The sequence below is a fragment of the Epinephelus fuscoguttatus genome, linkage group LG22 (genome assembly GCF_011397635.1).
Source record: "Epinephelus fuscoguttatus linkage group LG22, E.fuscoguttatus.final_Chr_v1".
Lineage (NCBI taxonomy): Eukaryota > Metazoa > Chordata > Actinopteri > Perciformes > Serranidae > Epinephelus > Epinephelus fuscoguttatus.
The window spans coordinates 222,366-246,462 of NC_064773.1; the positions used below are offsets into that span (position 1 = coordinate 222,366).

A 24,097-nucleotide genomic window follows, 5' to 3' on the forward strand; every position below is an offset into this window, starting at 1 on the left:
TGTAGATTTATCAGGTGATTATTGATCAGTTAATGATCTGAGTGATGTCATCAGTCATGATCTCATTATATGTCAAGGTCTGTATGTCTCAGGGGGGTTATAATTTTAATATGCCCATACGTCCATCTGATTCTCGTATACACATCATCACAACACTCTAAATGAACTGTTTTAAATTTGGCACAAACGTCCACTTCGAGTTAAGGATGAACTGATTAGAACAACACACACGCCTACACGGGGAGAACATGTCAGAACACCTGGAGGAAACCCACGCTGACACGGGGAGAACATGTTGGAGCACCTGGAGGAAACCCACGCTGACACAGGGAGAACATGTGGGAGCACCTGGAGGAAACCCACGCTGACACAGGGAGAACATGTTGGAGCACCTGGAGGAAACCCACGCTGACACAGGGAGAACATGTCAGAGCACCTGGAGGAAACCCACGCTGACACAGGAAGAACATGTGGGAGCACCTGGAGGAAACCCACGCTGACACAGGGAGAACATGTCAGAGCACCTGGAGGAAACTCACGCTGACACAGGGAGAACATGTCAGAGCACCTGGAGGAAACCCACGCTGACACAGGGAGAACATGTCAGAGCACCTGGAGGAAACTCACGCTGACACAGGGAGAACATGTCAGAGCACCTGGAGGAAACTCACGCTGACACAGGGAGAACATGTCAGAGCACCTGGAGGAAACCCACGCTGACACAGGGAGAACATGTCAGAGCACCTGGAGGAAACTCACGCTGACACAGGGAGAACATGTCAGAGCACCTGGAGGAAACCCACGCTGACACAGGGAGAACATGTCAGAGCACCTGGAGGAAACTCACACTGACACAGGGAGAACATGTGGGAGCACCCGGAGGAAACTCACGCTGACACAGGGAGAACATGTCAGAGCACCTGGAGGAAACCCACGCTGACACGGGGAGAACATGTCAGAGCACCTGGAGGAAACTCACACTGACACAGGGAGAACATGTCAGAGCACCTGGAGGAAACTCACGCTGACACAGGGAGAACATGTCAGAGCACCTGGAGGAAACCCACGCTGACACAGGGAGAACATGTCAGAGCACCTGGAGGAAACAAATGAAACAAACTGAGTTCGTGAAGCAAGAAAAAATATTTTAATTTCAACAAGTGAATCAAAAATATACAGTCAAGTTACTTTTTAATGTTTCGTCACAGTGACACCGTCAGATATTCATTTATTCATTCATATATTCATGTGTTCATGTTTGTAGTGTTCACACAGTTCAGACTGAAACCAGACATCACTCTTCTTCTGTTAATTTAAACTCTCACATAAACTACAGGCTCCCAAAGCATCATGATGTTTCTTTCAGGTGTTTTACTTCCTGTTGGAGCTCCACCAGGTGTGTCCCTGCAGCCTCATGACGTCACGTTTCTCCTGTGGGCTGAAGTGCAGGATGGTCAGGATGGCACCAAGCGTCTGCTGTTTCCCGCTGGCATCCTGCAGCGTCAGGAACCTGTAGATGACATTCTTCAGGTACTCCATGTTGGCGCCCTCTCTGCTCTGGTCTCTGATCAGTTTGTCGAGATGTGCTCGCAGCTCGCCCGCCTCCTCCTCATGGCGCTCTCCATTGGCAATGAGCTTGGCCTGCAGCTGGTGGAGGTCCTCCTCCAGCCGGTGCTTCTGCCGCCGCAGGCCACCCACCTCCGCCTCTTTCCTGGCCAGCTGCTCGGCATAAAGCAGCATTGTGGGCTCATTGGGCGTCGCCCGGCGCAGGGCCTGGCTGATGAAGTCACCCTCGTTCTCCAGCCCAGACTCGTGCTCGTCGTCAGCCATCCTGTCAGCGTCTATGTTGCAGATCGGAGCGGCAGCCCGCAGCCTCTCCAGCTCCTGGTCCTTCTCGTCCAGCAGCGCCATGGTCCTCTCCCTCTGTTTGTGTAGCTCAGCCTCCAGTCGCAGCAGGTCTTCGCGGTGCAGCACCTCCACTCGCTCTACTTCCTGTCTGTGAGTCTGCTGCAGTGCCGCCAACTGCTGCTGCCGCTCCTCCAGCTGGCGGCGGTGTTTTGTCTCGGCCTCATCACTCTGGATCCGCAGGTTGATGTACTTCTCCTTCAGCTCGGCCAGCTGGTCCCGCACCTCCTCCAGCTCCTTCGCCTGGCAGCCATCTTTGGCGTTTTTGTTCTTCAGTACCACCTGCGCTCGCAGCTTGTAGCGCTCAAATTCATCTTTGAGCTGCCGCAGCTCCTGCTGGTAAAACGCTGTGGTTTTGTCTCCACCCGGCTCCGCCTCAGTCTCCGCCAGGTTCTGGATGTTCTGGTCCGGGTTCCTCTGAGCCGCCAGCAGCAGCAGCTTCTTCACCTTCTCCAGCTTCTCCTTCAGCACGCCGACATCCAGCTGTGACTCGTCTACGCTGATGTCAGAGGTCATCCTAGTGGAGGCTGCGATGGCGAGCGTTTTGTTCTCGGTGTCAAGCTGCAGGATGCGGTCTCGGAGTCTCTGAGCCGTCTGCTGGTCTCGGTGCCTCGACTTCTCACTGGAGCCCAACAGCTCCGACAGTTCAGACACTCGCTGCTCCAGACCTGCGACCCTCGTCTCTGCAGCCTGAGCACGCTCACGAGCTCGTTCCTCCGCCTCGCACACCTGCGGACACAAACACACAGTCATCAGACGCTGGCAAACACCAGCTGAGCAGACCACCGAGAGAGGTCTTCCAGAGTCCTTTAAACCGGTGACATCAGTTGGACGACCGCAGGTATGTCAGTGCAGGTACGTCACCGCTATCGAGGACTTCATCCAACAAGAGGACAGAAACCATCTGTTTACATCTGAGAATCCTGGTCTCAATGTTGATCTTTTTTAGTTACTTTAGACTTGGTCTAAGTTTGATCTTGGTCATAGTTGACACCAGGTCTTAGTCCTTAACTTCTGGGTCTCGATGTGGATCTGTCTAAGTTAATTTAGACCTGGTCTTACCTGGTCTTGGTCCTTACCTTCCTGGTCTCTATGTGGATCTGTTTCAGTTACATTAGACTTTATCTTACTGTAGACCAGGTCCTAGTTGAGACCTGGTCTTGGTCCTTACCTTCCGGGTCTCGATGTGGATCTGCTGCTGGAAGTGGTTTTTCAGCTCGGTCAGTTCTCGCTGCAGTTCGTCCACTCTGGGATCTGGTTTCTTCTGGTCCTCCTCGGCGGCCTGCAGCCTCCTCTTCAGTTCATCTCTCTGCTCCTTCACCTGGTTCAGGTGAGCCTCAGACTCCACCCCCCGGTCCACGGCCTGTGATGTCATGAGCAGCGTGGTGTTGGCATCCTGCAGGCGGATTTCTGCATCTTGTCGCAGGTCTCGTTCCTGCTGCAGGATCTTCTGCAGCTCTCTGAGCTGCTGGACGTGGTCTCCCTGCTCCTGCTCCCGCTCATGCTGCTGCGTGATGATGCGAGCACGGCTCTCGGCCAACTGCTGCTGCAGGGCACCAAGCTCTGCCTCCTGCTGCGCCATCATGGCCACCAGGCGGTCCTGGAGCTCCTCCACCTCCTGCTTCAGCTGACGCTTGTCGGCCTGGAAACTCGCCTCCATCCGTGACTTCTCCTGTGTCACTGTGGCTAGGGCACTTGTGAGTGTGCTCAGTTGGTTCTTCAGCTGGAAGACTCGGCGATCTGCCTCCGTACTGGGAGGAGGCGTGGCCTGTTGATGCTGCTCCGCCCCCACACTGCTGGTCTCCGAGCTGCCGGCGTCCGGGTCGGACTTCTGCGGGAAGAAAATACCACATGTTAAACACATCGTCAGAGTGCCGACTACGTCAACGATTTTTATTACATCGTACTAAACCATCGTGTTTGTGTCGTTCTCCGCGCAATCCAATTGGTTCTTCAACTGATCATTAACGTTAAGATTGGACTTTAACAACGTACCACTGAGCTGGACCGTCCTCCGAGTTCCCCCTGGTCCTCCTCACTCTGGTCCCCTCTGGTGGTCTCACTGGGTGTGTCTACAGACGCTGCCGTGTCCACGCTGTCCTCACTGTGCAGTGAGCAGCCGTCCTCTGGGAGGTCCACGGTGGTGGTGGTGGTGTCCCGGCCCTGATGGTTCAGGTCCATCTCCTGCGTCGCAGTCAGGACCTTCAGACTGGCCTCCAAGGCCTCCTTCTCCTTCAGGAGACTCTTGTAGGCCCGGACCACGTCCTTGAAGCGGCTCTGGTATTGGACCAGCTGCTTCTTCTGGGACTCGATGGTGTCCAGCAGCTCCTTCCTGCTGGGACCGCCCCCGAAACTCATCCCAAACTTCTCCATGACTCTGGTGGTCTACTGTCGTCGAGTCAGACTGGATCCATCGTCACCAGGACCAGAATCTGAACTGGTTCATCTGGAACCGATCACGGTGGAACCTGAAACTCTAGCAACTGGGTTCATTGGTTTCTGAAACACAGACAGAAGAAAGACGTAAATGCTTCATCCATCAGGTGTGTTTCATCAAGCCCCGCCCCCCTGGTGATGGCTGTGGCTACAGGTGTCAAGTTTTAGAGTCATCCTTCAGTCCGTCTCATTTTCATGAACATGACACCTCAAGAATACCTTTTATAGAGTTTCCTTAAATTTGGCACAAACGTCTTTCAGGACTAGACGATGAACTGATCAGATTTTGGTGTTCAAAGGTCAGTGTGTCCTTGTTTCTGTCTCATTCTCATATATGCGGTATCTCAAGAAGAAATGGTGGGAATTTCTTTAAATGTGGCACAAATGTCCACTTGGACTCAGTGATGAGCTGAACAGATTTTAATGGTCAAAGGTCACTGTGGCCTTACATGTCTCTCATTCTTGTTAACTTGTTACCTCGAGAACATTTCAAGGTAAATTATTTAAATTTGGCTCAAACGTCTGGACTCTACATTGAACTGATCAGAACTTTGGTGGTCATAGGTACCTTATGTAACTTAGACTCGTCTCATTCTCATGAACAGGACATCTCAAGAACACCTTAAGTGAATTATTTCAAATTGGCACAAACGTCCTTCAGGACTCAACAAAGAACTGACTAGATTTTGGTGATGAAAGGTCAAAGGTTAACGTCAGTGTGTCCTTGTGTCCACCTCATTCCCATGAATGTGACATCTCAAGATGGAATTATGGGACTTTCTTTAAATGTGACACAAACATCCCCAAAGAGTGAAGAATAAACTCATTAGAGTTTGGTGTTAGAAGGTCAAAGGTCAGTTCTGACAAAACTTGACACAAATGTGACACAAACAGGATAAAAAATGAAGGTCAAAGGTCAGCTTGACTGTGACACTGTGTTTTAATGTCATATCTCAGGAACTTTTCCTGCCAGTCTTCTGATTATTGACTAACTGATTAGTTAGTAAATTGATTGATTAATAGTTTCAGCTGAACTAGTATAAACTGCTAATTAAATCTGATGTTTAGTTAAAAACATAGATAAATAGATAGACAGTTAGATAAGGTAACTTATTTTGTTACAGCAGCAGATTATTAAAGAATGGAGCAGTAAAACACACTCATCACACTGAGAGGAAAATATATGTCAATAAAATACTGTATTTAGCCTTAGTATACTCTGTAAGTAAAGGATGTGTACAGAATATATAATGTAAGAATCTACTGTAAATATACAAAAACATAAGCATTAAAATATGAACTACACCCATAGGATAATTATCTTCATGTATATTTACATGAACTGACGTGTCTCTGTGAAACTGTGGCACTGAAAAATAAAGTTTACACCTCAGTCTGACTTTAATATGTATCACCACAGACCGACAGAGATGTCCGGTTTCCTCCGGTTCTTACCCGGTAATCAGCTTCCTGTGCAGTCCGACACAAACTGTCGGTTTATAACGAGTTAAAATAAAACAGCTGAACCGTCCCGGAGCCTTTTTAGTTCGCCAGGTAACTGTAAATGTGTTTAAATAAACTCTGAGTCTCTGCTGTCAGCTCACAGCCGCCATGTTGGACTGAACCGGAACTGGAGCAGAAGGAGGAGGGGGAGATGCGGGAACCTGAGGCTGCGTTCACTGCCGCTAGGAAAAAGACAAAGAGGTTTGTTGTATTCAGTCAATGTCTGGCTGAGGGTGTTTTCTCTGCTTTAAACTTTACTGTCAGATTATTAAACACAGCGAAAGAAAATAAAACATATCTGAAACGATAGAAAAATTATAATAAATCCATAAGAGTAAACTAAAAACAGTGTGAGGGGTTTACAGGAGTTAATGTTGAATATTGTTTATTACATTTTACCATGAATTAATTTATTGTAAAGCTCATTTTAAAGTGTTTTTAATAGCATATACATATATATATATATATATATATATATATATATATATATATATATATATATATATATATATTCTTACTGTTTGTATTTTAATCTAAAATAGAAAATATGAACATCTGTAACTTAAATGAAGAGCCTGACATTATATATAATATGTGGGGTGTATGTGACAGATGTTACCATAATATTTTAACGTCACAAATCAGATTTTAAATCTCAAAGAATAAAACTGAGTTAACCAACAGTTAAAAACAGATTCGCGTTGGATGGCCTAATCTACGGGCTTTCTGGCAGAAATTGAACGCGTCACAGAGCTCCGTGTGTCAATAAAGGTTTTTAAAACAGTGACGTCATATGTTCCGCGTTGGCCTGGACGTGGCAGAGAGGAGGAGGAGCAGCAGCTGCGCCCCCTCCGCTCATCTTTCTCCGCCCGCTCCTCCGTCTCCTCTGCGGCTCCGAGCAGCAGGTTCTCCACCGGCCGGTTCTCCAGTGTCGGGTCGTGTTCTGTCACCATGGGGCTGACCATCTCGTCTCTGTTCTCCAGAGTGTTCGGGAAGAAGCAGATGAGGATACTGATGGGTGAGCTCCGTTCCCGGCCACGGTACCGTTACCGAGGCAATGCTAGGCTAGGCTAACTAGCTCCGAGGCTAATCGGCCGGAGGGACCGGCTAACGGTAACGGGACGGCTGAGAACGTGTTAATTACTGTTCACACGGAGCCGTTAAACTCTGCTCTCTGATATTAAACACGGCCCCGGTTGTTTTGAATAAAACTTTATCTGTTACTACTAAAATGACACAAACTAACTCTGTTAGCCGCCTGATGCTAACGTTCAGAGATAACGGAGCCGCTAATGTTCTATCAGTTCACCGGCTGGTTGAAAGGTGTTGTTCCGGTGTCATCACAGTTTACATCAGCTGTAACTTTACAGTGTGTTAATGTCAAACAGTTTGAAGTCAGTTTGATCCTGTTAAAGTTTAATTTCTCCTCATGTTACAGTCGGTTTGGACGCAGCTGGAAAAACAACGATTCTCTACAAACTGAAACTCGGAGAGATCGTTACCACCATCCCAACTATTGGTGAGTTTATCAATACATCATCAATACATTATCAGTAACTGTCATCAGAGAGATCGTTACCACCATCCCAACTATTGGTGAGTTTATCAATACATCATCAATACATTATCAGTAACTGTCATCAGAGAGATCGTTACCACCATCCCAACTATTTATCAATCTATTAATCAATCAATTCAATCAATCAGTTGTATTTATAAAGCCCAATATCACAAATCACACTTTGCCTCACAGGGCTTTACAGCATACGACATCCCTCTGTCCTTATGACCCTCACAGCTGATCAGGAAAAACTCCCCAAAAAACCCTTTAACGGGGAAAAAACGGTAGAAACCTCAGGAAGAGCAACTGAGGAGGGATCCCTCTTCCAGGACGGACAGACGTGCAATAGATGTCGTACAGAACAGATCAGCATGATAAATTAACAGTAATCCACATGACACAATGAGACAGAGAGAGAGAGAGAGAGAGAGAGAGAGATGCAGGTAATGACAGTATCTTACAACAACATTAATGAAAGTAATAATATTATAGTTATAGTTCTGGCTACTGTGGTACAATATGTTGAAAGTATGTATTAATACCTGGCAGTATACATGTGTGACAATAGTCATATGTGTATAATAACAGTAGAAGTATGACTAATGACTAATGATGGCAGCAGCAGCAGGAGGCATCTGGCAGGACCACGGCAGCAGCACAACCACACACGTCACGCTGTCCAGGCACCGCTGTGATATGAGTTAATCTGAGAGACAGTGGAGCACAAAGGCTCCGGAGAAGAAGCCGAGTTAGTGACATCCAGAATGGCCGGTTTAGCAAGATGCAGTAATAGGAGTTTGGTGAGTTTATCAATACATCATCAATACATTATCAGTAACTGTCATCAGAGAGATCGTTACCACCATCCCAACTATCGGTAAGTATAATCAGTACATAATCAATAATCCAATCAGGATCATGTTACCCTGATGATTTCAGTGTGAACCTTCTGGTTCAGTAATTTGTAGCTGAGTGAACCATTAGTCGCTCTGACACTTTAATTGAATTTATCTCCTTCAGACACGTTTTACAGTCTGTGAAAATATAAATTATTTACTAATTAATATCTGGTTTTACGAGGTGAAGTAAAAACAAACAAACAAACATAAATAGCCTCTGTTTACCTGGACACTGTAAATAATGAACATAGCTGCTGTGACGTCATCTGTTGGTCTGTAGACTCCAGTTTTGAAGCCTTAAGTTGAGTGTTTTGTCCGTCGTCATCTTGGTGTTTTTAAAGCCAGAAATGACCATATTTGGGCAAGAGGGCGGAGCTCACAGAGAAGACCTTATACACCCTTAACGTTGACATCAGAGGAAGTGACAGCACCTGATTTTCATTTGTAGAAACGGGATCATGGGCAGGACAGGTGTGGAGGTTTTACAACGTGTTATGTGTGCGACCCACCACGGGAGATTGAAAAGGCAGCTGCTACACACAGAGGAAGAAGAACAATAGCTGTTAGCAGTTAGCAGCTAAGTCAAAGAATAAATCAATCAATTTTATTTATAAAGCCCAATATCACAAATCACAATTTGCCTCACAGGGCTTTACAGCATACGACATCCCTCTGTCCTTATGACCCTCACAGCTGATCAGGAAAAACTCCCCAAAAAACCCTTTAACGGGGAAAAAACGGTAGAAACCTCAGGAAGAGCAACTGAGGAGGGATCCCTCTTCCAGGACGGACAGACGTGCAATAGATGTCGTACAGAACAGATCAGCATGATAAATTAACAGTAATCCACATGACACAATGAGACAGAGAGAGAGAGAGAGAGAGAGACACAGAGAGAGAGAGAGAGAGATGCAGGTAATGACAGTAGCTTACAACAACATTATTGAAAGTAATAATATTATAGTTATAGTTCTGGCTACTGCGGTACAATATGTTGAAAGTATGGCAGTATACAGTATAAAGAAGAGGAACAACAGCTGTTAGCAGTTAGCAGCTAACTCACAGAGGAAGAAGAACAATAGCTGTTAGCAGTTAGCAGCTAAGTCAAAGAGGAAGAAGAACAACAGCTGTTAGCAGTTAGCTAACTCAGAGAAAGAAGAACAATAGCTGTTAGCAGCTAAGTCAAAGAAGAGGAACAACAGCTGTTAGCAGTTAGCAGCTAACTTGAAGAACAGCAGTTGTTAGCAGTTGACAGCTAAGTCAAAGAAGAAGAACGGCAGCTGTCAGCAGTTAGCAGCTAACTCAAAGAAGAGGAAGAAGAACAGCAGCTGTTGGCAGTTAGCACCTAACTTTAGAAGAACAGCAGCTGTTAGCAGTTAGCAGCTAACTTAAAGAGAAGAACAGCAGCAGTTAGCGACTAACTCAAAGAAGAACTCGTAGAAAAGACAGCTGCAGACCCAGGGTTCAGCTCACAGTAACTTCATACAACAGTCTTTTTGATATCTAAAATTGGCAAAAAATGTTGTCACACATTTCCGATGCATTGTTGGAGTTATGAGCAAACCTTAGCTCGGAGAGCTAACAGGGCGTCTTCACTGTGTTATGTGAATGCCGATGTCACTGAACGTGTTGTGGTGAGGTGAGGGTAGTAAAAAGTACGCTTGCAACGATTAGTCGACTAATCGATGACTAATCGACTAAAAATAATCTGACTATTATAGTAGTCGACTAATTGATTTGATTCTTTTTTTTTTTTTTTTACAGAAAAGTACTATAAAAGTACCCAAAATACTCTTATTGCAGCTTCTTATGTTCAAATATCGGCAGCTTTACACACTCTCCAATGACGGTGAACTTAAGTACGAAACAAAACATTAGATGACATCATTTTGGGGTTTGGGAGAGACAGATCAACATTTTTCAACATTTTAACATATGTTTCGTTAGTTGCAGCCCTAGTATCAAGGTGCTGAGGTATAACCACATGTGTGATATTTAATACTGTCAACAATGTTCCTCTGTCTGTTAAACTGACACAGAGGGGTGTGTGTGTGTGTGTGTGTGTGTGTGTGTGTGTGTGTGAGTGACCCTTGTCAACGCCAGTTGGCTTTTTTTATTGCAGATTCAGCATGTTGAATCATGTTACATCTCATCATGTGACGTCGTCATGTGACATCATACCAGATAATGTCCTGTCTGTGTGTTTCAGGTTTTAATGTGGAGACGGTGGAGTACAAGAACATCTGTTTCACAGTTTGGGACGTTGGTGGTCAGGATAAGATCCGACCTCTGTGGAGACACTACTTCCAAAATACACAGGTACACAACTACACGCTGTGACACAACTACAACATACAGGTACACAACTACAGCTACACAACAACTTCTAACTTGTGGTTATGAGTTCAGAGGGAGATTAAATCTGGAACAAAGTTGTTTTTGTGTGTGTGTTGTGTGTTTATATATATACACAGACATGAAATATTAATTTGTGTTTCTCACTGTTTGTCTGATGATATTGAGTCTGTCTGTGTTTCAGGGTCTGATCTTCGTGGTGGACAGTAACGACAGAGAGAGGGTAACAGAGTCCGCTGAGGAGCTCTCTAAGATGGTGAGTCTCTACGTTCTTCTAACAGTGACATCATCAAACTCAAAGTGACTCTAATACTGTAAACAGCCTCCAGGAGGCGCTGCAGAGACACAGACAGTTACTGCACCGTCATGCCAAGTGGGCGGAGTCTATACACCATCTGACATTTATCAGAGCCGGCAGGCACACCTGATCCACTGTGGTGTATCTGTTACCACAACATGACTCATACAAACACTAACCAATCAGGAGAGACTGATCAGACAGAGAAATTAGACAGACAGAGAAATTATGATGTCATTTAGACTTACATTACATCATACTGTGACATCACAGTTCATACAGGTGAATGTTAGTCAGGTAGTAAGTCTCTCAAGGTGTCTGACCTGCAGGATAACAGTCTGTCCTGTCAGCTGACAGTTTCCTGTCGCCGGGTGACAGATCAGGGTTAAATCTGTTACTGCTGCTCCGCCTACAGATGTTTGCCTTAGCCAATCAGATTGTCTGATTCAGCCTGTGTGAGTGATGTCATCAGTCACATGACTCTGTGTTTCCTCAGATCCAGGAAGACGAGCTGAAGGACGCCGTTCTTTTGGTGTTTGCTAACAAACAGGATCTTCCCAACGCCATGGGGGTCAGTGAACTCACGGACAAACTGGGCCTGCACAGCCTGCGCAGCAGAACTGTAAGAATCAATAATCATTCATCAATAAGTATCAGTTGTCAATACTTCTATAAGCTATCAATATGTATCTGTCATCAGTACACCGATTTGTCATCAATACTTCTGTCAGTCATCAATACATTGACAAACTGGGTCTGCGCAGCCTGCGCAATAGAACTGTAAGGATCAATATTTTGATCGTGGACGCTTTGTCTCCTCAGTCACGGATGCTTTGTCTCCTCAGTCACGGATGCTTTGTCTCCTCAGTCACGGATGCTTTGTCTCCTCGGTTGTGGACGCTTTGTCTCCTCAGTCACGGATGCTTTGTCTCCTCGGTTGTGGACGCTTTGTCTCTTCAGTCACAGACACTTTGTCTCCTCAGTTGTGGACGCTTTGTCTCCTCAGTCACAGACACTTTGTCTCCTCAGTTGTGGACGCTTTGTCTCCTCGATTGTGGATGCTTTGCCTCTTCAGTCACGGACGCTTTGTCTCCTCAGTCACGGACACTTTGTCTCCTCGGTCGTGGACGCTTTGTCTCCTCGGTTGTGGACGCTTTGTCTCCTCAGTGACGGACGCTTTGTCTCCTCGGTTGTGGACGCTTTGTCTCCTTGGTTGTGGACGCTTTGTCTCCTCAGTCACGGACACTTTGTCTCCTCGGTCGTGGATGCTTTGTCTCCTCGGTTGTGGACGCTTTGTCTCCTCAGTCACGGACGCTTTGTCTCCTCGGTTGTGGACGCTTTGTCTCCTCAGTCACGGACGCTTTGTCTCCTCGGTTGTGGACGCTTTGTCTCCTCAGTCACGGACGCTTTGTCTCCTCAGTCACGGACGCTTTGTCTCCTCGGTTATGGACGCTTTGTCTCCTCAGTCGCGGATGCTTTGTCTTCTCGGTAGTGGACGCTTTGTCTTCTCGGTAGCGGACGCTTTGTTTGCTCGGTCGTGGACGCTTTGTTTCCTCGGTCGTGAACGCTTTGTCTCCTCAGTCACGGACGCTTTGTCTCCTCGGTTGTGGACGCTTTGTCTCCTCAGTCACAGACACTTTGTCTCCTCAGTTGTGGACGCTTTGTCTCCTCGATTGTGGATGCTTTGCCTCTTCAGTCACGGACGCTTTGTCTCTCAGTCACGGACACTTTGTCTCTCGGTCGTGGACGCTTTGTCTCTCAGTGACGGACGCTGTCTCTCGGTTGTGACACTTTGTCTCTCCTCGGTTGTGGACGCTTTGTCTCCTCTGTCTCGGACGCTTTGTCTCCTCGGTCGTGGATGCTTTGTCTCCTCGGTTGTGGACGCTTTGTCTCCTCAGTCACGGACGCTTTGTCTCCTCGGTTGTGGACGCTTTGTCTCCTCAGTCACGGACGCTTTGTCTCCTCGGTTGTGGACGCTTTGTCTCCTTGGTTGTGGACGCTTTGTCTCCTCAGTCACGGACGCTTTGTCTCCTCAGTCACGGACACTTTGTCTCCTCGGTCGTGGACGCTTTGTCTCCTCAGTGACGGACGCTTTGTCTCCTCGGTTGTGGACACTTTGTCTCCCTCCTTGGTTGTGGACGCTTTGTCTCCTCAGTCACGGACACTTTGTCTCCTCGGTCGTGGATGCTTTGTCTCCTCGGTTGTGGACGCTTTGTCTCCTCAGTCACGGACGCTTTGTCTCCTCGGTTGTGGACGCTTTGTCTCCTCAGTCACGGACGCTTTGTCTCCTCGGTTGTGGACGCTTTGTCTCCTTGGTTGTGGACGCTTTGTCTCCTCAGTCACGGACACTTTGTCTCCTCGGTCGTGGATGCTTTGTCTCCTCGGTCGTGGATGCTTTGTCTCCTTGGTTGTGGACGCTTTGTCTCCTTGGTTGTGGACGCTTTGTCTCCTCAGTCACGGACGCTTTGTCTCCTCGGTTGTGGACGCTTTGTCTCCTTGGTTGTGGACGCTTTGTCTCCTCAGTCACGGACTCTTTGTCTCCTCGGTTGTGGACGCTTTGCCTCCTCAGTCACAGACACTTTGTCTCCTCAGTCACGGACGCTTTGTCTCCTCGGTTGTGGACGCTTTGTCTCCTCAGTCACAGACACTTTGTCTCCTCAGTCACAGACACTTTGTCTCCTCAGTCACAGACACTTTGTCTCCTCAGTCACGGACACTTTGTCTTCTCGGTAGTGGACGCTTTGTTTGCTCGGTCGTGGACGCTTTGTTTCCTCGGTCGTGAACGCTTTGTCTCCTCAGTCACGGACGCTTTGTCTCCTCGGTTGTGGACACTTTGTCTCCTCGGTCGCGGACGCTTTGTCTCCTCGGTCACGGACGCTTTGTCTCCTCGGTTGTGGACGCTTTGTCTCCTCAGTCGCGGATGCTTTGTCTTCTCGGTAGTGGACGCTTTGTCTCCTCGGTCATGAACGCTTTGTCTCCTCGGTTGTGGATGCTTTGTCTCCTTGGTCGTGGACGCTTTGTCTCCTCGGTTGTGGATGCTTTGTCTCCTTGGTCGTGGACACTGTGTCTCCTTGGTCGTGGACGCTTTGTCTCCCATTTCATGTCAGTGACACGTTCACATACTGATCCATGTAAAAACAAGATGGCAGCCGTCTCCGTCATGTCAGTCTGACGTCATTCTTAACAAAACTACTTCCTGTCAAGTCGTTCTGATACCACACAGCTCGGAGATGTCACCAAACAGCATGGACACCAAGAGGCGAAGCTCAACAGAACGCCCCATAGCAACAGACTCGCCCATGGTTTCGTCCTACCGCCGCCATTTTGGACTGTCAGCAGACCGCAGCAGACCCGCTTGCATACAAAGACACACAGACAAACTGAAGTATATCGCTATTAATTATGCTTACAATGCTACTCACCTCGTGATAGCTTGGTCACAGCTGCTTTTTCACGTTTTTGTAAAGCAAAATATAGACTTTAAAAAAACAAAACGAAGAAAAACGGCCGAGATGGCATCTCTACATATTACATCCACTTATGAGAAGATTAACTTCATTACTCCTTCAAAATCACCCCATAAGCCAATCTACCAAAACATAAATAAATAATAAAAAAAAACAACAATATTTTAACTACAAACACATTAATGGCGACGTCACATAAAGATTTATTTACAGTTTACACATATATAATATATATATATATATATATATAGGCTATTTTAATATGATATATTTTAATGCTAAAGCAGTAATCAGTTCTGATATAAATACTCCAAGAGGCCATACATACATATATACATTATATATATATATATATATATATATATATATATATATATATATATATATATATATATATATATATAGTGTATGTATGTATGTATGTATGCATACATATATTTTCCCACGAAAACTGGCATATTAAATTGATATTAAAACACTTAAAACTTACACCTCAGGAGTTCTTACCTGTCGGGATCCTTCAGGAAACGGTGGAAGGCCAGGTGCGGGGTGTTCCACTGATAGTTGTTGCAGTTAATTGCACTACGCCTTTTTTTTTTTTTACTTTTTCTCTCCTCTCTCCTTGACACCTTGCATGTTGTCTGGGCGCAACAGTCCAAGCTCAACAGTCCAAAATGGCAGCAGCGCCTCTAGTGGCTGTTGGCAGAAATTCAACGGAGCTTCGCCTCTTGGTATCCATGCTCTTTGATGTCACAATATAAACAGGAAGTGAACTACATCACAGTCTTATTTTGAAATCGTTAGAGATTAAACCTAGCTCTGTGATTGGTTCATATTTGTCAGAGATCACTGATGAGTCAAAGTATCAGGATGATGTAGTGATGACATCACATTAGCTCACCTGTCCAGTTTTGTCTGACCTGTGTGTGTGTGTGTGTGTGTGTGTGTGTGTGTGTGTGTCCTCAGTGGCACGTCCAGGCCACCTGTGCCACTCAGGGGACGGGTCTGTACGAGGGTCTGGACTGGCTGTCCAACGAGCTGTCCAAACGTTAGACCAACTGACAGGCAACAGGAAGCAGCAGCAGACTGATGTCATCGACTGAAGTAATCACCTGGTGGGCGTGTACAAACTGATGAAGAGGAGGATTTCACTGTTTTTGGTTTTTTTTTAAATTATAAATGTTTCTGTCTGTAGGAGGAAGTGATGTCATGGACTCTGAGCTCATCATCCTCTTCTTCTGTTCTTCCTGTTTTTGTTTCTTCTTTTAATCCGCATGTTTTAGAATCATGTGACAGGAAGTGATGGAAGAGGAGGGGCGGGTCTTAAGACAGATGACAGTGTACCTGTGGGCAGGGGATGGGGTTAACTACAGGTGACAGGGGGCGGGGTTATCTACAGCTGACAGTATACCTGCAACCAGGGGGAGGGGTTCACTGCAGCTGATAGCGTACCTGTGGGCAGGGGGCGGGGTCACCAGCAGGTGACAGGGGGCGGGGTCACCAGCAGGTGACAGGGGGCGGGGTCACCAGCAGGTGACAGTTACCTGGTGGTGTGATGACTCATTCCACAGAGCCGTACCTGAAGGCCTCATCATTCCTTAACGATGTGAAGAAGAAGCAGTGACTGAAGACTATGATGCAATAAAGGGTTTTTTTTTTCTTCTCAGCTGGTCGACAGAAGGTTTTTGTTGCTTTGATAAAAACTCAGAAAAATTTATCAACATGTTTTTATTTAAGGTGTCCGGTTGGGTTCAGCCTGAATGAGTAACATGGCGCCACTCTGTGGGGCGGAGTCATCCTTTGACCTCAGGGCCGACACCTAATGTCAGAGGATGAAGGTGTTTGGGTGAATTTAAAATATTTAATGTTTGAACTCATCGTTCATCGTAATGATTCAAAGGTTTTGATTTTGAACAAACTGCAATAATTCAGTTTCTTCTCGCCCTGTCACAGAAGTCAGGGACTGTTCATAACTTATGGGGGGGCAAAAAGGGAGGCGTGTCAAATAATTTTTTAAGCACTGGGGAGGGATCTATGATTTTATTTTGGCCGAGGGGCTTGGCTTACAAAGGTAAATAGTTTAATTTTGTTTATATTTTTACAACATGTCTCAAAATGTTGCCGTATTTTAATGAGCAGGTTTGGAAGGCAAAGTTATCACAGCCAGAAACTATAACAACAGAAATTATTGTTGGATCTTTACATTTCTGATGGTCCTTGAACACATCATGTGTTTCCCTCAGAAAAAAACATAAAACTGATCTTAAAACAGTCACAAAATCACTTCGACGTCTAATTTAAAATTTGGCTGAAAATAAACCGTTTGCACGACAAGAAAAAATAAAACAAACTTTTTCCAACTTTTAACTTTCAAACATCAAATTTTAAAAAATGTATTAAGTCTGATGATCACAGATCAGTCTCTGATGTCACTAAACCTTCGTTAGGTCAGTAAATCAACTCAAATTAATTTCGACATTCACAATAAAATATAAAGTAAAAGCATTGAAGATTTCATCATGATTGAATCAAAATAATTATATTTTTATGACTATGATCTTTAATCTTGTTAACAACTCTTCAAAACATGAAACTTAATTTAAATGTTAAGTTTTTATCAGGAAACAAAAAGTTTCTTTGAAAACAAAAATAAGGAAAGTTTTTATCTTGTCGGAGAAAAACTGTCAGATTTTTTGGACAGTTAAAAAAATTGTGTTTATAAGAAACCGGTTTAATTTATTTGATTTAAACATCACAAACAAAACACCGTTGAACAACAACGAGTTCAGTTCTGACAAAATTTAACGTGAACACTTTTTATCTCACGATGACATTTTAACAGTTAATACGTCGCCTAAAGATCTGAAAAGTCCAGGAACTTGAGTCACATTTTCCAGGCCTGGAATAAAAAAAGTTTATTGTTCACGCAGAGTCCTGAAAAGGTTGTGGTTGCCATGGTAACGCCGTCAGCATCCTGAGGCTGGAGGTGACGAACTCTGATGATTCATTCAAATATTTATTATTTTTAGAACTCTGACAAAACTAATGAACAGGAAACAGTTTAAATTTCAGAATTTCACTTAATTTGAAACTGAGTGAATCGGAAGTGATGAAAGTCATGAGTTCTCAGACAAGTCAGTTTATTCAGTTAAATACAAACATTCATACAAAACTAAATCAAACACACGCAGAGGTGCTTCAGATGGACCTTCATCATCATCGTTGCTGCTCCTCAGACCACCTGACCCCCACCTCACTTCCTGTGTGGCGGTCTCTACACGTTGATTGGGTCCTGCTGGTTGTTCTGACGTTTGACCACGAAGACCTTCTGACCGGAGACCGTCACCGTGTAGACGAAGTCCTCCAGGATCACTGAGGAGACACGGGACATGCGTCATCTCCAGGTGAGGGGGCGGGACTCACCTGTACACTGGACACCTGGCCGTGTGGGTGGAGTTACCTGACATGCGTTTAAAGGGCGGCTCAGCTGATCCGGATAACCTGAACCGACTGGCTGTTCGGACCATCTGCATCATCACACCTGCCGTGTGCTCGTCGTTCTCCAGCTCACCTGCAGACTGATGACACGGGGTCAAAGGTCACGACGTCATGTTTCATCATTTACAATGAGCAACACAAAACTCCAGTCACAATACAGTCGGTTTAACCGTTAAATGACGACACCAAACTCCATTCAAACTTGCAGTATTTTAAAGTTGTCTCATCCACTGACTCCTGAAAGAATCTGACAGGTTCCTATTATTGATCACCAGGTACAAAACATGAGTTCGTCACGTAACTGACTCAGTAAACATGTCCGAACTCCGCTGCAGCTCCTCGTGACTCACATCATGCCTCTAACTTCAGTGTCCTGTGTGTGCACTTTGACCAGCGGAGAGCAGAACATTAAACACACAGAAATCTGAACGGAGTTGGTTCGGTGTTTGTTTCAGGGACTCACAGCCAGCACTCCGTCCTCACTGATGACCAGGTACCCGAGCTGATCCGGAATCCGGTCCAGACCCGCAGTCAGAGCCGCTGTCGTCTGTAAACACACCGAGGACCAGACTGAGCGAACAGGCTAACCGCTAACAGGCTAACCAGGGTCAGTAACCATGAAAACACTGTAAAGTCCGAGTCACACAAACGTCACATGACTCTTCAAATAACTTATTTTATTTATTTATTAGAGTGTATTAAAAACAGAAACATTAAAAAACTCACCATCCTCCTCCTCTTTCTTCTTCTGTTTTTACAAACTGGAGCTCAGCTGTACTTCCGGCTTGTGATTTTTCACGTGACTCATGAGGCCTTCAGCGCTGTTGGACATTACACAACATCAACATCAACATCAACATGAGCAGGAAAAAGAGATGAAGTTAATTTGTTTATTATGTATCATCATTATTTCAGTCAAACTGGAGGATTACGTTTCTTCTCTAACAAACTTCTGTAAATAAACATGTTCCTATGTTTCTCCATGTTCTGCTGCTCTGCAGGAACACAGTTATATTTATGAAGAATTATTTCTGGTCTGGAGCTGGTTTCATGATTTAATCCTTTAATGGATGCTGCTAGTGACAAATCAGATTATCAACAGTTCCCACCCAAAAACAGTTCTTCAACATCAGACTTTGTGAAAATACATCAGGCACCACTTTATAGTTCTGACTGAGGTATGACGACACACTGACGTGTTCAGCCTCGACGAATAATTTAACTGAGTCTTATTTTGGAGGATAAATAACTTCATAAGAGACTCTCTGACTGAAGACAAACAAAAACAACGTCTGACACAAATTTAATAGAATTCAATCAGTAACGTGAGAACTGTGAATCTGGCCAAAGAAACATTTTCAAATGAAATATTTTTGTGACAAAATCATTTTATAAAACTGACAATGAAGATATTTTCATCATATTCACAGGCTGAGCTTTGACATAAACAAACAAATAAAACGGAACAAACAGTTTCTGTCTCTAGAATGAGGTCTGATGTATCTGAAAAAAAAAACAGAAATGATGTTGTGTCGTTTTATTTTTCATAACACAGACAGAGTCCTGAAAACATCCTTCAACTTAATTTAATTTTTATCATATCATATTTTTTCCTCAGGAGCTGCTGAGATTTACAGTGAGCACCTGAAGGCAGCATGCCGCGGTCTAAACATGACGTCAGTGTTTTCATTGATCCGGATGGTATTGGATTATTTTTTAATTTGATTTGTTAAATATAAAATAATTTTAAGACGTCGCTGAGTTTAATTTGAGATTATTGGTTGATTATTAATTTGTTTAATTATTTATTTGACGTGTTTCCGCCCCCGCGGCAGCAACAGCAGAGCGGAAGTTCCGGTCAGCTGACCTCCTCACATGACCCGCAGCCTCTGTCGGTGAAGATCTGTATTTTTTTCTCCGGTAAATCTTCGTGTTCGTGATGGCTACCCGCGGGAAACTTATCGCCGTGATCGGTGACGAGGACACGTGCACCGGCTTCCTGCTCGGTGGGATCGGTGAGCTCAACAAGAACCGGAAACCGAACTTCCTGGTGGTGGAGAAGGACACGAGCATCACGGAGATCGAGGAGACCTTCAAGTAAGAGCCGCCATCATAGTCACTATGAACCAAACCCTGTTCAGAAAACTGTCAATTTAAGGTTTACTGAGATGTGAGGTCAATGACGTCACTGACTGTAAACATTTATCTTTAGGAGGAACCAAACGTCACATCGGTGTGTTAATATTGCACCAGTCAGCTGATACCAACCAGTCTACGTCATTGTCTGAACGCTGAGCTTCAGTCCTACGGCGTTAACACGAGTCTTAAATTGGTAGTTATTTGAATGGATTTGGTCCTGTGTCTGTCTACAGGCTTATCTCGTCTGGACTCAGGCTGTGAACTAAACCCAGACCAAACTCCATTCATTAAACAACGAATTTAACAGAACTCCTTAGTGTCTTGCAGGATTTAAGTGAAATTATTTAGAGGTGCCAGAGGCCAGACGTTAAATCGGCACATAAAGAATTCAGCCAGCAGCTGGTTGTATTAAATGAAACCTTTAATTAGTGTTGATGTAAATGTTAGATTCACTGCTGTATAGGATCCACTGTGACCTTAATTTAACAGAAACCTGAATGGAGTTTGGTCTGCTGTGGGGTTTTTTTTTTTTTTATAAATATAAATGCCAGAACTGAATGACTGAGGTCTGGTGCGTCCATCTCAATGTCACTTCCTGCAGGAGCTTCCTGTCTCGTAACGACATCGGCATCATCTTGATCAACCAGTTCATCGCTGAGATGATCCGTCATGCCATCGACGCCCACATGCAGTCCATCCCGGCCGTGCTGGAGATCCCATCCAAAGAGCATCCGTACGACGCGTCCAAGGACTCCATCCTGCGCCGCGCCAAGGGCATGTTCTCCGCCGAGGACTTCCGATAAACACAAACGCAGCGTTTGATGAATGTGAACATCCCTGAGTGTCCCTGAACGTCCCTGAACGCACCGTCTGTCTGAACAGTGACTCAGTGTCAGTGATGTTTGTGTCTGTTTGTGTTTCAAGTTTTTCCAGGAAGTGAAAATGTTTCAGTTTCATGTGACTGTTTGAAGTTTATCCTTCGTCTGAGCTGAAAATACCTCGGCCTGAGGAGGAGGAGATGAAGATAATAACATGTTTTATTCCTGTTTGTTCCAGATGTTTAACTTATGAAATAAATGATGTGTTTTATTTGTCAGAAGCTTCAAATCTTGATTTAACTTTTATTGTTCCTGCAGTCAGTTGACGATCAGTTGATCAGGGCCGTGACAACCTGGAGCGCCCTGCGTTCTCTGTCACATCTTCATGCCTTCGTGCAGGTGACAGACATGACTGAAGACGTCATGTTTTCAGGTTGTCCGTCCGTCCGTCCGTCCGTCCAGGGGTGTAAATACAGACGGGTCAGGCAGGGTGGTTCCACAGGGCCCTGTGAGGCGCTTTGGTTTCTTTTGTTGTAAAATAGTCAAAAATATCAAACAAATTCTACATTTATTCTATAAATCAAATATTAAACTAGTTAATTAAATAATTTCTTATTTTCTTTGGTGTTTTTGTGACATCAGATGTGCAGAGATGAGTTGTGGGTAATCTGTGGCGTCCACTGATGAACGACTCGCAGCAGGTCGATGGTTAATAACAGGTTTGTTCAACACTTCATCACTGCAGAAGTGACGCTGCACATTAATAAACATTGTGGAATAAAAACACCAGAATGAACCGAAAGGCTGTTTTTTTATCTTTAAACAAAGAAAACAAAATAAAATGACACAAAAACAAAACAGGGAGTTACACAGTTACAAAGATGTCTTTGAACACATCATAAGATTCATAATAAAGAAATAGAAACAAAGAGAAGACAGAAGGAGCACGGATAGAAATATAAGTTAAGATGAGTTTAATAAAGTTTCTGTTCAGTTAATATAATAAATAGTAAAAGAATCTGAATAATTAAAATTAATGTTCAGTGTAAAATAAATAAATATTAGATTTAATATAATTTTCAGTGGTTTGTTTCTGATTCTGTGGAAATAACTAAATCTGAGAACGTGAGCCCTCTGTCCCTGACTCAAAGGTCAGCTTGACTGTGACATCATCATGTTTTAACGTCATATCTCAGGAACAGAAGTGAGTACCCCAAAGGTCAAAGGTCAGCTTGACTGTGACATCATCATGTTTTAACGTCATATCTCAGGAACAGAAGGGGAGACATTTGGTCAGATACTGAATTGGTGACTCTAATCTTGAAACTGTGCTGATTGTATAGATCTTCTGTGCGTGAAGCATCCATGTTTTCACTGACATGGATGGAGACTGTCAGAGACACTGGACTGGTGGGCGGAGTCATACAACCACAGGGTGGACTGGCGGAGTCATACAACCAGGGTGGACTTTCAACACTTCATCACTGCAGGGACGCTGCACTTGGAATAAAACCACCAGGTGGACTGTTTTTAGTCTTTAAACAACCACAGAGTGGACTGGTGGGCGGAGTCAAAAACAAAACGGGGAGTTACAGTTACAAAGATGTCTTGGGTGAACACTGGTGGGCGGAGTCATACAACCACAGGGTGGACTGGTGGACAGAAGGATACAAGGAGGTGGACTGTTAAGAGTCAGTTTAATACCACAGGGTGGACTTCTGTTCAGTTAATACAACCATAAAGGTGGACTGAATCTGAATAATTAAAATTAATGTTCAGTGTAAAATAAATACAACCACATTAGATTTAATATAATTTCAGTGGTTTGTTTCTGATTCTGTGGAAATAACTAAACCACAGGGTGGACTCTGTCCTGACTCACAACCACAGGGTGGACTGGTGACATCATCATGAGTCATACAACCACAGAGTGGACTGGGGGCGGAGTCATACAAGGTCAGTGTGGACTGTGACAGTCATCAACCACAGAGTGGACTGGTGGGCGGAGTCATACAACCACAGGTCAAAGGTGGGCAGGACTGTGGGTGGACTGATGGGCGTCATATCTCAGCCACAGGGTGGGCTGGTGGGCGGAGTCAACCACAGGTGGACTGGCGGGCGGAGTCACAGGGTGGACTGATGGGCGGAGTCATACAACCACAGGGTGGACTGGTGGGCGGAGTCACAGGGTGGACTGGTGGGCGGAGTCATACAACCACAGGGTGGGCTGGTGGGCGGAGTCATACAACCACAGGGTGGACTGGTGGGCGGAGTCACAGGGTGGACTGATGGGCGGAGTCATACAGCCACAGGGTGGACTGGTGGGCGGAGTCATACAACCACAGGGTGGACTGGTGGGTGGAGTCATACAACCACAGGGTGGACTGGTGGGCGGAGTCATACAACCACAGGGTGGACTGATGGGCGGAGTCATACAGCCACAGGGTGGACTGGTGGGCGGAGTCATACAACCACAGGGTGGACTGATGGGCGGAGTCATACAGCCACAGGGTGGACTGGTGGGCGGAGTCATACAACCACAGGGTGGACTGATGGGCGGAGTCATACAACCACAGGGTGGACTGATGGGCGGAGTCATACAACCACAGGGTGGACTGGTGGGCGGAGTCATACAACCACAGGGTGGACTGGTGGGCGGAGTCATACAACCACAGGGTGGACTGGTGGGCGGAGTCATACAACCACAGGGTGGACTGGTTTTATTATCAAAAGACTGAATGTTTGTCTGAGTTCATTTCATTGATCATTAATTTTTCAAAATTCAGGTCAGATAAATAATCATGTCGCTGCTGATGTTACTGATTATTGATTATGACGACATCATCTATTAAAACACACCTGAGTCGTTTTCATGTTTTACTCTGTGTAGTTTGAACTGTCTGCAGCTGAAATCTGTCTCCATTCATTCATTTCTTAAACCCACGCTGACACAGGGAGAACAAGTCAAAACACCAGGAACCAAACTGGTTCAAACCTCCCACCCTGGGTTCGAACTAGGAATCCTCTTGCTGTGAGGTGACAGTGCTAACCACTATACACTGTGCCACCCATCTTTGTCTCCACAGTTTTCTTAAAGAAATTGGATGAAGGTTTTTTGTCCGTCTGACAGGAACCGTCCTCTAACCTCTCTCCGCTGTTTCAGGACGTCTTTATCTTCACGTCTGCAAACTACCCGCTGATGTTTTTAATGTAACTGT

The 24,097-nt window shown here is 45.2% G+C and overlaps 5 protein-coding genes and 1 long non-coding RNA gene across 6 annotated transcripts in view; 3 read left to right on the forward strand and 3 right to left on the reverse strand.

Annotated features, from left to right (window-relative positions):
- Positions 1 to 71: 71 nt before the first annotated feature.
- LOC125883078 (protein-methionine sulfoxide oxidase mical3b-like) overlaps positions 72 to 24,097 on the reverse strand; it is an 87,928-nt gene continuing 63,902 nt past the window's right edge. The window contains exon 35 of the mRNA XM_049567204.1: positions 72 to 964. The gene's annotated coding sequence lies outside the window, so the exon portion shown is untranslated. The remainder of the gene's footprint in view (positions 965 to 24,097) is intronic.
- gcc1 (GRIP and coiled-coil domain containing 1) lies at positions 1,125 to 5,984 on the reverse strand. Its single transcript, XM_049567206.1, has 4 exons — positions 5,797 to 5,984; positions 3,901 to 4,404; positions 3,077 to 3,736; positions 1,125 to 2,634 (listed from the first exon to the last, which is right to left on the reverse strand). The coding sequence occupies exons 2-4, from the start codon at positions 4,276 to 4,278 to the stop codon at positions 1,372 to 1,374; spliced, it is 2,301 nt and encodes a 766-aa protein (XP_049423163.1). The 5' UTR covers positions 4,279 to 4,404; positions 5,797 to 5,984; the 3' UTR covers positions 1,125 to 1,371.
- LOC125883082 (ADP-ribosylation factor 4) lies at positions 6,652 to 16,082 on the forward strand. The gene is made up of 6 exons (XM_049567212.1): positions 6,652 to 6,862; positions 7,283 to 7,363; positions 10,514 to 10,623; positions 10,844 to 10,915; positions 11,454 to 11,579; positions 15,391 to 16,082. The coding sequence occupies exons 1-6, from the start codon at positions 6,796 to 6,798 to the stop codon at positions 15,475 to 15,477; spliced, it is 543 nt and encodes a 180-aa protein (XP_049423169.1). The 5' UTR covers positions 6,652 to 6,795; the 3' UTR covers positions 15,478 to 16,082.
- Positions 7,447 to 10,391, forward strand: LOC125883085 (uncharacterized). The gene is made up of 2 exons (XR_007448451.1): positions 7,447 to 7,848; positions 9,220 to 10,391. It is a non-coding gene; the product is annotated as an uncharacterized LOC125883085 (long non-coding RNA).
- On the reverse strand, positions 17,548 to 18,743 carry lamtor4 (late endosomal/lysosomal adaptor, MAPK and MTOR activator 4). Its single transcript, XM_049567214.1, has 4 exons — positions 18,649 to 18,743; positions 18,386 to 18,469; positions 17,885 to 18,002; positions 17,548 to 17,796 (listed from the first exon to the last, which is right to left on the reverse strand). The coding sequence occupies exons 1-4, from the start codon at positions 18,649 to 18,651 to the stop codon at positions 17,699 to 17,701; spliced, it is 303 nt and encodes a 100-aa protein (XP_049423171.1). The 5' UTR covers positions 18,652 to 18,743; the 3' UTR covers positions 17,548 to 17,698.
- On the forward strand, positions 19,785 to 21,160 carry atp6v1f (ATPase H+ transporting V1 subunit F). The gene is made up of 2 exons (XM_049567213.1): positions 19,785 to 20,019; positions 20,663 to 21,160. The coding sequence occupies exons 1-2, from the start codon at positions 19,862 to 19,864 to the stop codon at positions 20,862 to 20,864; spliced, it is 360 nt and encodes a 119-aa protein (XP_049423170.1). The 5' UTR covers positions 19,785 to 19,861; the 3' UTR covers positions 20,865 to 21,160.